This window comes from Microtus oregoni, unplaced genomic scaffold (assembly GCF_018167655.1).
Source record: "Microtus oregoni isolate MIOR12 unplaced genomic scaffold, Mior012 000046F_ref0000063, whole genome shotgun sequence".
In the NCBI taxonomy this organism is placed as follows: Eukaryota; Metazoa; Chordata; class Mammalia; order Rodentia; family Cricetidae; genus Microtus; species Microtus oregoni.
In genome coordinates, this window is record NW_024543220.1 from 11,397,700 (window position 1) to 11,412,898 (window position 15,199).

General features: G+C 48.0%; 1 protein-coding gene across 1 annotated transcript; it reads right to left on the bottom strand.

Annotated features, from left to right (window-relative positions):
* Nucleotides 1-1,003: 1,003 nt before the first annotated feature.
* On the bottom strand, nt 1,004-9,408 carry LOC121435337 (butyrophilin-like protein 1). Its single transcript, XM_041634590.1, has 10 exons — nt 9,189-9,408; nt 8,605-8,716; nt 6,138-6,491; nt 5,027-5,308; nt 4,713-4,913; nt 4,246-4,266; nt 4,136-4,162; nt 3,928-3,954; nt 2,560-2,586; nt 1,004-1,843 (listed from the first exon to the last, which is right to left on the bottom strand). The coding sequence occupies exons 2-10, from the start codon at nt 8,681-8,683 to the stop codon at nt 1,320-1,322; spliced, it is 1,542 nt and encodes a 513-aa protein (XP_041490524.1). The 5' UTR covers nt 8,684-8,716; nt 9,189-9,408; the 3' UTR covers nt 1,004-1,319.
* Nucleotides 9,409-15,199: the final 5,791 nt, after the last annotated feature.

Here is a 15,199-nt window from a genome sequence, read left to right on the forward strand (position 1 = left end):
GTTATAATTTTACAACAACAAGGTTTACCTTTGTTGGGTTATTTCGTATTAACTCAGTTAAGAAAACTGGTTGTCCTGGTTTAGTTCTCTGTGGCTGTGGTAATTAGAATAAGAACGGCCCTGTAGGCTCACGTGTTTGAATGCTTAGAACCAGGGACTGGCTCTGTTGGAAAGGATTAGAAGGATTAAGAGGTGTGGCCTTGTTGGAGGAACTGTGTCACTGGGGTGGGCTTTAAAGCTTCAAAAGCCTAAGTTCTGCCTCTGGAGGCCTGCAGATCAGGGTGTAGCCCTCAGCTGCTGCCCCAGCACCATGTCTGTTGCCACACTCTTTGCCATGGTATAATGGACTAAGCCTCTGAAACTGTAAGCAAGCCCCCAAATACATGCTTTCTTTCCTAAGAGTCCCTGCCATTGTGTCTCTTCACAGCAGTAGAACATGACTAAGACAATGACCAAGAGCCACTTGGAGAGGAAAGGTTTCCTCTCACGACTCCTGGATCACACTCCACCACTGAGGGAAGTCAGACTGGGACTCAGGACTGAAACCTGGAGGCAGGAGCTGCTACAGAGGCCACAAAGGAACCCTGCTTACCAGCTTCCTCTCCCCAAGGCTTGCTCAGTTTGTTTTCTTATTTACCCCAGGGCCACCTGCCCAGGGGTGGAACCATCTACAGTTGGGTCTTTCCACATCAACCACCAATCAGGAAGATGTCTTACAGACTTTCCTACAGGTCAGTCTGAAGGAGGCCGTTTCTCAACTGAGGCTTCCTCTGCTCAAGTAACTCCAGCTGGAGTCAAATTGACAAAAGCCTGACCAGCACATTGCTGGTGTGCGGTACGTTAGATATGAACAGAGAATAACACTGGGGGAATGTGCCCAGAGGGCATTAGACACTTGCAAGAGAATGACTAATAATAATAATAATGCCACCGGTGTATAAGCAGGGAGCTAATGTGCTATCAGATTCAGGAAGCCATGGATTCAATCATCTTAGGAATGATTAAACAGATTTATATCAAAAAGGAAGCAATCATAACACCATGCAAAGCACAGCTGTCTTTTCTGCTGATAGTCTGAGAATCTTGATGTCCAGAAACTGGCCACAGAGGCTCATGGAGTCTCAGGATGATGTCCAGAAACTGGCCACAGCGGCTCATGGAGTCACAGGATGATGTCCAGAAACTGGCCACAGAGGCTCATGGAGTCTCAGGAAAGGCACCTCCCAGCCAGAGTTCCCTGTGCCTGCCCAGGAGGACCTGAGTCCTGGAGTTTGCAGACCACATGCTGCGGCAGCCGCCCACTGAGTTCTCCGTGTGCCTCACTTGGGACTGTGTGACGGAGAGAGGTCCCTGGCGTGACGTGTGAAGTAAGGATAGAGCGATCCCAAGAAACTGGCCTGGGCAAAGGAGAAGATGTGGGTCTCATCAGTCATGTTGTAGAAAGAAAGGTCATTGTCCTCTTGATCCAAGAAGACTGCGATCTTCAGTGGCCGCGTCTCCAGCAGCAGAGGCTCTTCCAGAGAAACGTTTTGGGAACAGAAGGTAAGAGCCCTGTATTCATCTCCCTTCTTCTCCAAGACTCTGAATTTCTTCAGTGATTCTTTGGATGGCGCATCCTGAGTGTACAGTTCATAAACTCCCAGTGTCCAATCCTCAGTGTCCCCGACATCCACCTCCCAGTAATATCTCCCCAACATGAAGCCTTCCTGGTACAGTGTGATGATGTTGTGGTTTCCTGGTGGGTTGCTGAGGGATGGCTCTGCAGTCTCCTCTCTGCTGCTCTCCTCTGTCTCTGGACCAGATTTGTCCTGGTCAGGCACTTCATGATTTATCTTCACAGGAGCTGGGGAGGAAAGGGAGGAGGTGTGAGGAGGAGACGAAGCCACAACTGCAAAGTATGTATACCAATAACGCTGTGTTCAAAGTTAGCGCTGTGTGTTGGAGGCCGTCGGACCGGCAAAGTCTTAAAGAAACCGGGTCTGGAGGCTGGTGCAGCAATGCTCCTGAGGTGTTGAGCCACGGGCCCTCACAGCGCATTCTGAGCTCTTCATCTCGTTCTGTTCTGTCTATGCTACTGTAGGGTCTTGGGAGAGCATGGAGTGAGGTAGGACTTGGTGAATCAGAGCCTTGTTCATCTATTGTGGAAGGGCTGGTCACAAGCTGACCTCACAAAAGGAAGCTGAGGGTTCTCGCCCCTCGGAGCAGTGTTTCCTTAGTTAGGCGTCTCCTCAGTAAGGGGCCATGGTTCTGTTGTTCAACCCAGTGGATCCCACAGACCAGAACGCTGGGCCAGTGTGTGGAGAAGGGGACAGAACCAGTGAGACCGAGCCTGGCAGTGGCTTGCAGCACAGGGTCACACGGCAGGGTCCCTTCTTCCCCTCCCCACTCTCAACCCGAACAACATGTCTGTCTGTTAGGAAGATCACACGAGACGCCAGAGGGCAAACCGGAGGCCGGAGTGCTCAGCGGTTTGTCTGGCACGTGCACGATTTGACACCCATCTCCAAAACGAGAAATGAAACCACAGAGGTCGAGGCAAGCCAGAGCAAACCGACTCACCCAGCTGGAACAGTTCCTTTCTCCAGTCTGAAAGAGAGCAGAGCAGGCGGGTGGATGGTAGAGCTGCCCTCAAGGAACGGAAAGGAGACCCAGGGCTTTCTCCTCCCACGGCTGCCTCACTAAGTCCCTCTGACTTTCTAGTGTCCAGAAACTCCCGCAGGCAGGTGCTCTCTGTGCTGACTCAGGGACTCAATGCTGGGGGTGAAGTGAGGGTGGGGATTCAGGTAAGGGTGGTGGGATGGGGTGGGGATGGTGTGGGGGGGGAATGAGGATTGTTGTGAGCCGCCATATATAAGCCATGGGAACTGAACTTTGCAAGGGTAACCATTGCTACTGAGGTGTCTCCCCAGCCCCTGAGGCTTTTCCTCAGCCTCTGAAGCATCTCCCTAGTCCCTGAAGCTTCTCCTTAGCCCCCAAGGCATTTCTCCAGCCCCTGAGGCTTCTCCTCGGCCTCTGAAGCATCTCCCCAGCCTCTGAAGCTTCTCCTTAAACCTGAAGCATCTCCCCATCCCCTGAGGCTTCTCCCCAGCCCCTGAGGTGTCTCCGCAGCACTGCTGGAACATCTTAGAACAAATCTTTAAAGTCCGAGCAGAAGCTGCTTATAAACTGTCTGTCACCTCCTCCAAGCACTCAGGCTGCCTGTAACTGCCTGGTTCCTAACTTATGTTTCCTGGGGACTTTCAACTTCCACAGGGTCAGAGATGACAGCTGTGCCCCCTGTGTGTGTCATAATGTCTGATGTATGGAAATTGCACAGATGAGATCAAGGATTAACCTAGTGTGTTTGTGAACCCCACGCTGCGCACACACACACACACACACACACACACACTCACACACTCACACATATTCAGACACATGACACATATACTCACATCATACATACACTCAGTCACACACACATCATACACATTCAGGCACACATCACACACATATATGCACACACACATCACATGCACATACATATGCACACACATGTGTACACACACTTATACACACATCACATAAACATACGTACACAATAAGTAAATTGTTATCTCTTCTTTTTTTCTTAGCTACAGACAATAACATTGTTTGAATCCCCGACATAAATGATCACAACTTGCTGGGCGTGGTGATGCACACCTGCAATCCTAGCATTTGGGAGGTGGAGACAGGAGGCCTAGGTGCTCACACCCAGCCTTAACCACACAGCGTGTGATCCAGGCTTGGTTGTGCGAGGCTTTGTCTCAAAAGGGTTGTTGTTGTTTTTCAGTTTGCAAGTTGGCAGCCATGAAAGTGTGCATGTGTGAGGCGTGTGTTTGTTTCCAGATAGGATGCCCATTGTTTTAGAGCTGCTGGCAAGACTCAATGCCACAGGGCACTTACCAGGGTACAGAAGGGCTTTCTTCCAATCTGCAACAGAACAGACCCGAGACAGCTGAGTGCTGACCTGTGGCCTCACACTTCCCCCTTCCCCCTCAGCTTTCCACACCAGTCATCCTTAAACCCTTCAGTTCCATCCTCCCCACCTCACGAGGGTACCAAGGGGGAATTGACAACAGGGCATCTGGGTGCAGGACGCCTGGTCTCTTACCTTCTCTGTACAGCGCCTTCCGCCGATCTGAAAGAAATAACATTCGGTGAACGTCCGGAGTAGCGAGAGAGAAGCAAATGCTACAGAGAGGAAGGAGAAGTCACACTCACCCAAGTCAGCCTTGAGGTCATCTGAAAGAAAGGGAAGGTTTGTGAGAAATCCCCCTGAATCTGAAGAGTGGCTAAATGAGGTAGGGTTGACTTCCCTTAGGGGCCACATAGTTAAGGAGATGAGCATGGCCATATGGCCACTGTAAACCCATAAGGTGCCCTGGGAGTTTAAGGTGTCTTAGGGCTCCTTCTGAAGCAGGTTCTTGACCAATTCATAGGAAGAGAAGCAGGTGCCAGAGAAGCAGCCGCACCCTCTGGAAGAAGGGTGTGGAGAAGCATGGGATTGTGATGAGCAGGGTGGGAAGGCATGGGCTGTGGTTTGAGGCTGCCCTTCAGAGCCTGAGGTCCACTCCCCTTGACCTATCCACTCTGTGCGGCACCCGCACCCCATACCTTCCTAGCTGCTTCGACCCCCCCTCCCAGCCTCTCTATGAACCCCTGACTTATTCTGTTGTCCCCATTTGTACCTTTCTTCTTCACTGCAATTTTCATTTCCTTCCTCATCTGTTGCGTTTCCTGAAATTCTTCTGACTTTTTCTTTATCACTTGCTCTTTGTGTTGATGCACTTTCCAGGTAGCAAGGCTGATGGCACTGAACAGGATGAATAGCACGGGGAGGCAGGCAGCCAGAGCACTTCTCCATGGAGAAGTCCTGGGGAAGAAGGGCTCTGACAGGGTGCGCGCAGAGTCAGAAACCTGCCTGAAGCAGCTCTTTTCAGCCCCCTCCCCCCCGGCCTCTCCCTCTCCCATTCCCCTGCCTGGGAGTTTGGCCCTCACTGACCTGGGAGGAAGATGGCCTTCGCTTTCTCCTGGTCGTGGAGGGGATTTTGGATGGAGCAGATCACGTTGCCTACAGCTCTATCTGTGACCAAAAGAGATGCTTCCACGCGGAAGAGCCCGTCTCCGTCTTGGGTCTGTGACTCCGAGGAGGACAGTAGAGTGTTCCCCACAGTGTCTCTCCACTGCACCGTGGGTTTGGGGAACCAGCCACTTGAGGAACATGACACCCGGATCCCATTGTTCTCTGGCCCTGTCATGCGAACAAGAGGGGCAGAACCTAACCCTGAGGAGAGAAGACACCTGGTTGAGGCCTTCTGTTTTGGGGGGCCAGAGTGCTTGAGGGAAGGAAGAGCAGACTGGAGCTGAGGTCAGCTGAGGCTACCCCGAGACTCAGTTTCATCTTGGCTTACCGTCTTTACATGTGCTTGGACTCAGAGAGGTTAAAGTAGATCTAGGAAATGCTAAACTTGAAAATGGGTCTAGTTGTATTTTCTGTCCTGATGTACTGGAAGTTGATCTCAGAGGGGGTCAGTGTTACTACTGGATATACTTTCTGGGATCTTTTAGGATACAAAACAGGCTCAGAGGCCTGGACAAGTACGTCGGTCAGCAGAGGGCTTGTGCAACCATGAGGACCCAAGTTCACTTCCCCAAACCCACGTGGAACCTGAGTGAGGTGGTACAAACTTGGGGACTCACTTACCACCCAGCCTAGCCGGGTTGATGATCCTGTCTCAGAAAACATGGTGGACAGTGACCTGAGGTTGACCTCTGCCTTCACATATAAACAAATATACACGTATGTGTGTGTGCGTTCGTGTACACACACACACGCACCTTAGGTTCAGAAATGTGAAGTCTGTGATGTTAACCTCTGATGGCAGACAGTACTCCCACTGGACACTGCAGGCAATGAATATCACATAGATACATCAACACACCTAGGAATGGACATCCCATAGACATAGCAACAGATCTAGGGAACGGATGTCTCACAGATCCATCAACACGTCCAGGATCACAGGCAGCTCCAGGTTGGGTGTAAGGAGGGTTACAGACAGTTTGCTGTTTGTCTTACATCACAACTGACATCCTGTGCCAGGCTCACATACCTATGACACGCAGCTCCACGGCGGCCTCTTGGGAGGTGAAGCCATTTGTAACTTGGCAGTGATACAGGCCATCGTCAGAAGCCTGGACCTGCTGTATATGCAGAGCCACATTTCCCATGGCGATGGCCTCTGTCCCCATCTGGGTTCTGCCTCGGTACTCCGGCATCTGTGCATCCCCTTGTTCCTGTCCTTCGTGGAACACCAGCACAGCAGGGGTGAGCTGGGCACGGTACCAGCGGATGTGCAAGTGGGATGCGCTCTGTCCAGGAAACAGCTGGCAGGGCAGGATGACGTCAGTCCCAAGCAGGACCATGATGGGCTCAGTTGGTCCCTTCACAAAAAACTGAGACACTTCTGGGGAACAGACATGGATTGTGGAAGCGAGTTAGAGACATGAGACTTCCAACAAACAATCCTGTATTTTCATATTTAGGGGACTAAACATATTTCTCGTTGTATTACTTTTATGAAGTATTAAGCCGAGTAGTGGTGGTGCACCCTTTAATCCCAGCAATTAGGAGGCAGAGGCAGGTGGATCTCTGTGAGTTTGAGGCCAGCCTGGTCTACAGAATGAGTTCTAGGATAGCCAGGGCTACACAGAGAAACCCTGTCTTGAAAAAAAAATTAAGATTGAATAGATAAAATTTTAATAGTTATAGAAATGTGTATAAATATCTCAGTCTCTGTGTATATATGTATATGTATGTGTTCTTGGGACTTTCACAATATCAACACTTATTCAGAAATGTCAGATTCTTTATTATTTAGAATCTACTGAAATACATGGACTTATCTCATTGAACAGTTTAGGAAATGGACATTCTCCAGATTTGTCAACATAGCCAAGATCACAAAAATAGCAGGAGAGAGAGAGAGAGAGAGAGAGAGAGAGAGAGAGAGAGTCCTATAAGCCTAAAATGAGGTGACTTTGGGTTGAGCAGAGTTCTGGAAGGGACAGCTATGAACTTGGAGTTGAGAGCCCTGGCCATCAGCCCAGAGAGAGTGATGCTCCAGGACAGGAGCACCACAGTGGTCATGGCTAGACTGGGGCAAGGCTCTTTTCAGTTCTTCATTGCTTCCGGATGTGGGGTCCCCTGTGACTCTGAGGTGCGTAACACTGGTGTCAGTGTACATACACGCCATATGCATACAATTTAGAAAGACTGTTTCAGTTCAGCTGAAGCCACAGTGCAGTGGGGAATCATGGTTTCACATGAATGCAACATTATCATCAGTTTTGGCAATGGCGGACTCCCAACTGTTTCAGTACGTATAGTCAGCCATACCCTACTCATTTATCTTTAACAGTCTATACCATTATGGTCAAGCTTCTCCTAATTGGTAACAATTATAGCACTTCCACCTTATTACTATAAACAATGCTGTGATAACTTTACACATATGCATATACATATACACACATGCATACACACGTGAATACATACATCTATACATACACAGACCCTCCCAACAAGTGTTTTTACACAAAGACTTATAGAATTTTGAATCAGTATTTATGGACATTAGTGGGTTTTTTTTTTTTTTTGGATTTTTCAAGACAGGGTTTCTCCGTAGCTTTTGGTTCCTGTCCTGGAACTAGCTCTTGTAGACCAGGCTGGCCTCGAACTCACAGAGATCCGCCTGCCTCTGTCTCCCGAGTGCTGGGATTAAAGGCGTGTGCCACCACCGCCCGGTTGGACATTAGTGTTTGATGGTAGACCAGTTGTCTAGCATGTGTTTGATAGTTAAACAAAATAGGGAGGTGCTGTGGGAACTCCCTCAGCCAATAGCTTTTAAGATGCCAGCCCACTTTGGGGGTAATCTCAAAGGCTATTGGCTGAAGGAGTTCCCACAGCAGTAGACCAGTTGTCTGGTTTGTGCACCCCTGGGTTTCATTTTGATTTTTCTATTTACCACCTGACATCAGATTCGGGACATAATACCCGACTATGCCATTCACGTGATCTCCTTTCTAAGTTCTCTCCAGAGTCTGGGGACTTCATCTAGAGGGTGTTTCTTCTTTATGAAGGAAAGGCCAGTGTCCCAGAGAGAATAAGAGATTTCTTCAAGGTCACAACCAAGAATTCGGAATCCAAACTCTTTGCTCTGCTATGTACACAGAACCCCACGCCTTCCCTGTCACAGTGGTCCAAACCCTCAAACCATAAGCTAAACTAACCACCTCCCCTTTAAGCAGCTTCTTGTCTGGCAGCTGGCCACAGTAAGGAGAAAACTGACACATGCTGAGAACCTCACAAAGGATATCTCAACAGACAGACACCAGAGGTGTTAACAGCCTCAAGTCACCACATTCAGCGAAGGTTCAGGTAGATGTCACAGTTCTGAGCTTTATAAAAACTACCCAAAGTTTCAGGGAGGACATTTTCTTGGCTGAGTGATTGCATTTACTTGAGAGAAGCCATTAAAAACAAGACAGTAAGTACAGGACAGAAGGCAGAATGCTGACCTCCCGAGACTCCGGTGGACACCAGGAGGAGCAGAGGGAGGAGACAGGCAGCTTGAGGGATGGCTGGAGAGCCCTTCATCTCCAGAGGGGAAGAAGGCCAAGGCCGGTTCACCTGTAGGAAGTCAACAGGTGGAGGTTTTCAGGAAAATCCCCCGTTCAAAGACTTAACGTTATTCTCAGGTTTCTAACTCTGTCTCCTACAAAACCCTTAAGACAAAACCCACCAATCTCGCCCCTCCCCAAGGCCTTTCAGATCCTTTATTCTAAAGGCCAACAGTTTCCTCACGGGCATGTGAAATGGCCAAGCATTTTCTGTGCTGGGGGAGGAGGACTCTCTTGCCTTTCTGTGGGTCCACGGTCTCACAGGGGAACTTGGAGTTGGATTCCCTGAGTTCAGTGTGGTGGGGTGGAGTCACACAAGGAAGCAGACCACTCCCACATCAGGTCTATCTTCACTCTTCTTCTGTTTATTTACTTATTTCCCAATAAAGGTACTATTTCTCACTACGTCCTCATGACTTCCACCCCCCTTTCTTCAGGCCCACACCTCGCTTGGACAGATGTGCTCACAGGCACAAGCTCACCGTCTGGACAGAGCTGTGGGTTCCTGGAAGCTCCTGGGATCCTCAGTGACCGGAAGCCTGGCCCTGGAGACCATCTGCACCTGTGTTACTGTGGCCACTACTCAAGGGTGTGGCTGCTGGGGCCAGGGTGTCGGATTTTCAGAGATGTTCTCCTTAAGGAGGACATACAGGCTTTCCCCCCGGGCTCTGGCTTTAGAGGAGTCTAGCAGAAGTCATAGCCATCTCCAGCTCTTCAGTTACTTCAGGAGTGGAATCAAATCGACCAGAGGACTTTGCACTGGGCTGAGCATAGAGTAAGCAGCTGTAGATTGCTCTGGAGACTTCTCACCATAAGCTGCTTCCTACACTACCAGGGAGAGGCAACCGGGTCTGATGTTCAGATCTGAGGGTCACTCACATGGTTAACTGATTTAGAGACGAAGCCAAGCCTGCTTCTCCCCCTACTCCATGACTGACTTCTGACAGTGTTGAGCCTCAGTACATGAACCACAGAAGACCATGCCTCAAACAAAAACAAAATGACAGAAGGCTCTGGCAACTCTCAATAGACTTGCATTTAAAAAAAAAAGAAGTATTTCACGTGTGTGGGTATTTTGTCCGCATGCGTGTGTGCACTGCATGTGTGCAGAGTCCATGGAGGACAGAAGAGGATGCCAGGTGCCCAGATCAGCGTTAAGGCAGTTGTGAGCTGTCACGTGGGTGCTGGAAACTAAACCCGGGTCCTCTGCTTGAGCAGCCCGTGCTCCTAACCCCCTAGCCGTCTCTCCAGCCCCCAATTTTGCATTTCCATACTCTACTGTATATTGTCATCTCTTGGCAACCGCTGAAAGTCACATGATCTTAGTGAATATCTCCATCTACAAGGGAGCCATTTTCTCCAAACGATTTCTTCTGAAAGCTCGTTTTTCACTTTTAACTTAGCTTCGTGATATACAGTTTTGTTGGAGAATTCTGTCTGTACTTGTTTCATTCTTGTCTCTTAGGATCTGCTTGAACAACCTTCGATCTAGAATGTCAAGGATATAAATTAGTGTTGTTGGTCTTCCCTTTAAAATAATTGTTTTATTTTTAATTATGTGTGGGTTGCATCTCTCTTTTTCTCTCTGTGTATGTTGTGAGTGTTTGTGTGTTAGTGCACATGCGCACAAGTGTCCCCGGAGTCCAGAAGAGGCCATCAGTGTTACTGAACATGTTTCACCAAAAGAAAGAGAGAGAGAGAGAGAGAGAGAGAGAGAGAGAGAAAGCTGGGCAGGTGGACGGGTTTTCTCTGGGTACCCAAAAGGTCGTGCCCTAACCTGGTTCAGCCTCTTTTTTTTTATTTTTATTTTAATTTATTTATTTATTAAAGATCTGCGTCTCTTCCCCGCCACCGCCTCCCATTTCCCCCCCCTCCCCCAATCAAGTCCCTCTCCCTCCTCAGCCCGAAGAGTCAGCCTCTTAAAGGTCACTGGCTGACGGAGGTTCCCCAGCACATCAGATCCCTGCCTGTAGTTACAGGCAGTTGTGAGCTTCCTGTGGGTGCCGGGAATTGAACTCTGGTCCCCTGGAGGAGTATGTGCCTTTAGCCCTTCCTGAGGTGGGTGCCGGGAATTGAACTCTGGTCCCCTGGAGGAGTATGTGCCTTTAGCCCCTGAGCCCTCCCGCCAGCCTAATTATGGCTTGCTCGAGTCTTTCTGTCATTGTGAGCAGGAATATGGTTGTTCACAGGCTTGAAGGACAGCAAGCTTTTCTCTCCTTGCTCACGACACGGGAGTGTGATGGGAGGGCCCAGCTGTCCATGATGTGTAACTCCAGCTGAATGAGGTGGATTTAATCAATGTCCACGGAGGAAATTTGGGGTGAATGAGAATCAGAAAGTTGAAACGTATTCACATCTTTTCAATTCTTTTTTTTATGAATGAGAGGACTGACAAGGAGATGACAATGTATCAAAGCATCAGATAAATTCATGTGTGTCCAGCAGACATGATAGAACTTGCCAGCACATGGCTAAATGGGTGTGTTACAGACACCCTTGCTTCTCATAGGTTAGTTTAGATAATTTCAAAAAATTGAGGCTAAGGATTACCATTCAACCCACTGTCAGATGAGGAAACAGAGACATCCAAGCAGTTCTATAGATCACCCCAAAGTCCTAAGCATCAGCAATAATAAGATTAACATCAGGTTCTAGGATTCCGAGACACATGTCACTAGACACATGTGGTTTAGAAAGAATTCGGTTGCTCCAGCTCTTGGCTGCACCTCATAGCCATGTGATTATTACTGTTCTATGTCAGTGTTGAAGTTCTCTTTTCTAATCTTATTTTACCTTTGGTTTTGAAACTCCCAAAGTTTCCTGGGAGGAACCGTCTTGCCTCCAGTTTTCTGAACCCCTTAATGTCCAACTAAGGCTTCCTCCCAGACCCTCAAACTCCCGAAGCATCTCAAGCAAGGCTTACAGAGAGCCCTGCACACATCCAGGAGAAGGTGAGCTGGGAGGCAGGGCAGGAATATCCTGTCTGGCTCCCTCTCTGAGGTAGTGAGTGGTTCCAAAAAGCCTTCATCTCTCTAGGAACTTAGACAATGTGAGCTTCACACAAGCCTCTCCTAGATGGTGGGCAAGAGGTGAGAGGAACACAGCGTGGATTCTGGGGATAGATAGAGGACAAACAGAATCCTTTGTCAAACAGGAAAGTGTGGGAGAAAATGCAAGGAGATTGAGCCAAGCTTGAAATTGCCATTTCTCTCTGTTTGCCTCTTGTCTTCCCTCCCTTAGTCTACGGATAATGAGTTCTCCCTATAGAGGGATGAGCGAGACCATGGGCCTATTCAGGGCTGTCTCTGGAAAAGGTCTTTGTGTGAATGACAAAGGTGTCCCTGGCATTTCTTTGGGAAAGACACCCAGTTGTCTGAGAGTCCAGGAGACCATTTCTTAGCACCGCCATGAACCCCTTAGCCACGCCTCTTACCTTGACAGCCTCCATGTCATGGCTCCCCAGTGTTTGCAGGACCTCCCTCTGGACCATATTGTTCCCCAGCCCAGGAACGATGGTGAATTCCCTGCACTTCTTTCTGCTGAGGGACCTCTTTTCCACCCTGCTTCTGCTTCCACGTGGGGATCCAGTGAAAACCTACCGCGTTTCTAGACCTAGTTCCTCTATTTTTTGCTTAGAAGGATTAAGACACAAGGCGAGTTTGCAAAAACACCTTGGTTAATTCTAAATCCTCACCTAGTGTAATGATTGCACATCAGGGTAAATAGAACTTCATAAGGAAAGTGTTTTCCCAATTTCTCAGCCCTCTTCTCACACCCCCTGCCAAGAGTACATCACCATTGCAATCAAGAAGTCGTTTGCTTTATGTGAGACTAGCCTGTATGTGGTAGAACCCCACGGAGTACCAGCCTGTCCTAGGACTCCGGGCACTGATGATGCTGTACTCTGAAGGCTACAGGTTTGTTGCCCTGACACATTTTCCACTCTGGTTTTCTCCCATAGATTCCTTAGCTGTTCGGTCTGGAGGCAGAAAATGGGAGACAGACCACCGAAGTCTGTGAAACCAGAAGCAAACTTTATTGGGGGGTGGGTGGGAGAATTATCACAGAGCACAAAAAGTTTATCAGCTAGCTGAGACCACAGCCAGAGTTCGGGCTTCTGAAACTGCAGCCCTGGGGTTGTGTTTGGGCCCCTTTTTAACATTAGGTACGGACAATGTAATTTTTACATTTTTGAGGTTAGTTTAGAGACATATTGCATTTTACAATGTTCACTTACAAGGTTTTGGCTTAATGGTGTTTACAAAAATCCTGCAGCTTTATACCTCGTGGTGTTTACAAGTAACTTCACAGCTCTTTCCAGCACAACCTGTAGCACAGGTTTGGAAACAATGTGAAACCGAAAGTCACGCTGGAGCAACTTATTAAAGGTTAACCTCTGCCCAGGCAATTGTGGGCTATACGGGGCAGGAGGGCTGTCGGTAAAAGTTAACCCTTGGCTGCTGACAAAGCTGCTGCCAGCCCTCATTCTCTAAGTTTATAATTTTATAGTTCTGTATCCCTGCACCCTTCAACTGCAGGACAATCTGATGGAGGTGTTTTTTCTCAGCTGAGGTTCCCTCTTCCCAGATGACCTTAACTTTTGTCAAGACAGAAAAATAAAACAAAGCACAAAACAAACAAACAAACAAAAAAACCAACCAGCATGTGTTAGTGAAAAAGAGACAGATACGTTTGGAGATGGCCAAGCTCTTGATGCTGGATTTGACTAACTGGTCTTGATAAACGATGCTTTCATTATGCTGCACTTTGAAACTGAACCAGGGTTTAGGTGTACGTTGTTTTTTTGTTTTGTTTTTGTTTACTTGTTTGGTTTTGTTTTTGTTTACTTGTTTTTGTTTTATTTTGAGTCAGGATTTCTCTGTGTAGTTCTGGCTGTCCTGGAACTCTCTCTGTAGACCAGGCTGGCCTTGAACTCAGAGACCACCCCCCACCCCCAGACTCAGCCTCCCAAGGGCTGGGATTAAAGGCATGGGCCATCATTGCCTGGTCCATACCAGTTTTTACAAGTCTATTTTAAAATGAGGTACTTTATTTCAATTCATCGTTCCAAAGACAAACAAACTGTCCCTCTCACTTGAGGTCAGCCTCATCTTCAGCTGATGCTGCCCAACATGGTTCATTTTGTCCATCTTTTTTTCTCCATTAATCTTCACTGAACAATTTTATTTTTATGAAACAGGGCCTCCTAAGTCCTGGAACTTGTTATATAGATCAAGCTGGTCTTGAACTCACAGAGATTTGCCTGATTGAAGGTCTGCACCACCCCACCCAGTCCTTGACTGAATTTTTTAAATGAAAAGGGGTTGGGAGAACCATTTTGATGTACAAGAATACGGATGGCACAGGTTAGTAAAATATTTCTTTTGCAAATATTTTAAGTATGGAAAAGAACAGAAGATTGTTTTAAAGGAAAAAATATGTAATAGTCAAATGTATTTGCAGTGCCTTCAAGGTCTAAATATGCCTGGAACATATATAAATCAAAGAGAAACATACAATTTATAAGGTAAAGTCATCTTCCTTCCAAAAACAATGTTTTTATTAATCTATGAGAATTTCATATGATGCATCTTGATCATATCCACTCTCCTTCCCCAACTCCTCCTATCTACCCCGATCTCCTTACTCCTCGTGTTCTCTTTCTCTCTTTCTCCCAGACCCAACTACACAGGAGTGGGGCCTGCCCAGTAGTGTGGTCAATGAGCCAAGGATCACACAGTTAAAGAGCATGGATTCGCCTTCTCCCGGCAGCTATCAAATGCTGTAGATGTAGATCCTCGGCTAGGGGTGGGACTTGGTGCTCCTTACCTTTCTTCTTTAGTGCGTGTTTAATAGGAGTGCACATCTCAGGAAGAGTTCAGAGGTCCCCGACAATCTCAGGAAGAGTTCAGAGGTCCCCGACAATCTCAGGAAGAGTTCAGAGGTCCCCGACAATCTCAGGAAGAGTTCAGAGGTCCCCGACAATCTCAGAGCTCCTCTTGTATCACAGCACTTGTCATGATCTTTCTCAGGTGACCGAGTGCAGAGCACATGGCCAAGTCTGACCTTTAGAAGCAGTTGGTGGGTTGTATAATGGCTTATCTTCAGCTCACTTAGCCTGGTTGGTCAGTTATATATTCACGCTTATCTTCATCTGCTCTCTGGGCCTCCTTTCCTGTTCTCTTCTATGGCCATGCATGCGTTCTTGCTTCTACTTTGGACTCCCATGGCCGTGTCCTTCCAGGAGGCTGAAGTCTACTTAGAGTTGGTTTTTGCTTCTTTGGCTTGGATCCGTTCCACTTCACCTAGGACCAACTTCAAGCACGTATTCATTTCCATATTCCTCAGAGTGTGTGGCAGCGCTCCTCGGGCAACTCTGGGAAGACAGAATGTGCCACGGAGGGTTTGCTGTTGTCCAGAACTTTGTCCTCCTTAACTGGCCATAGCATGGTGGCAAATATTACTAGAGGGATTGTAATTTTTAGCTAAAAAA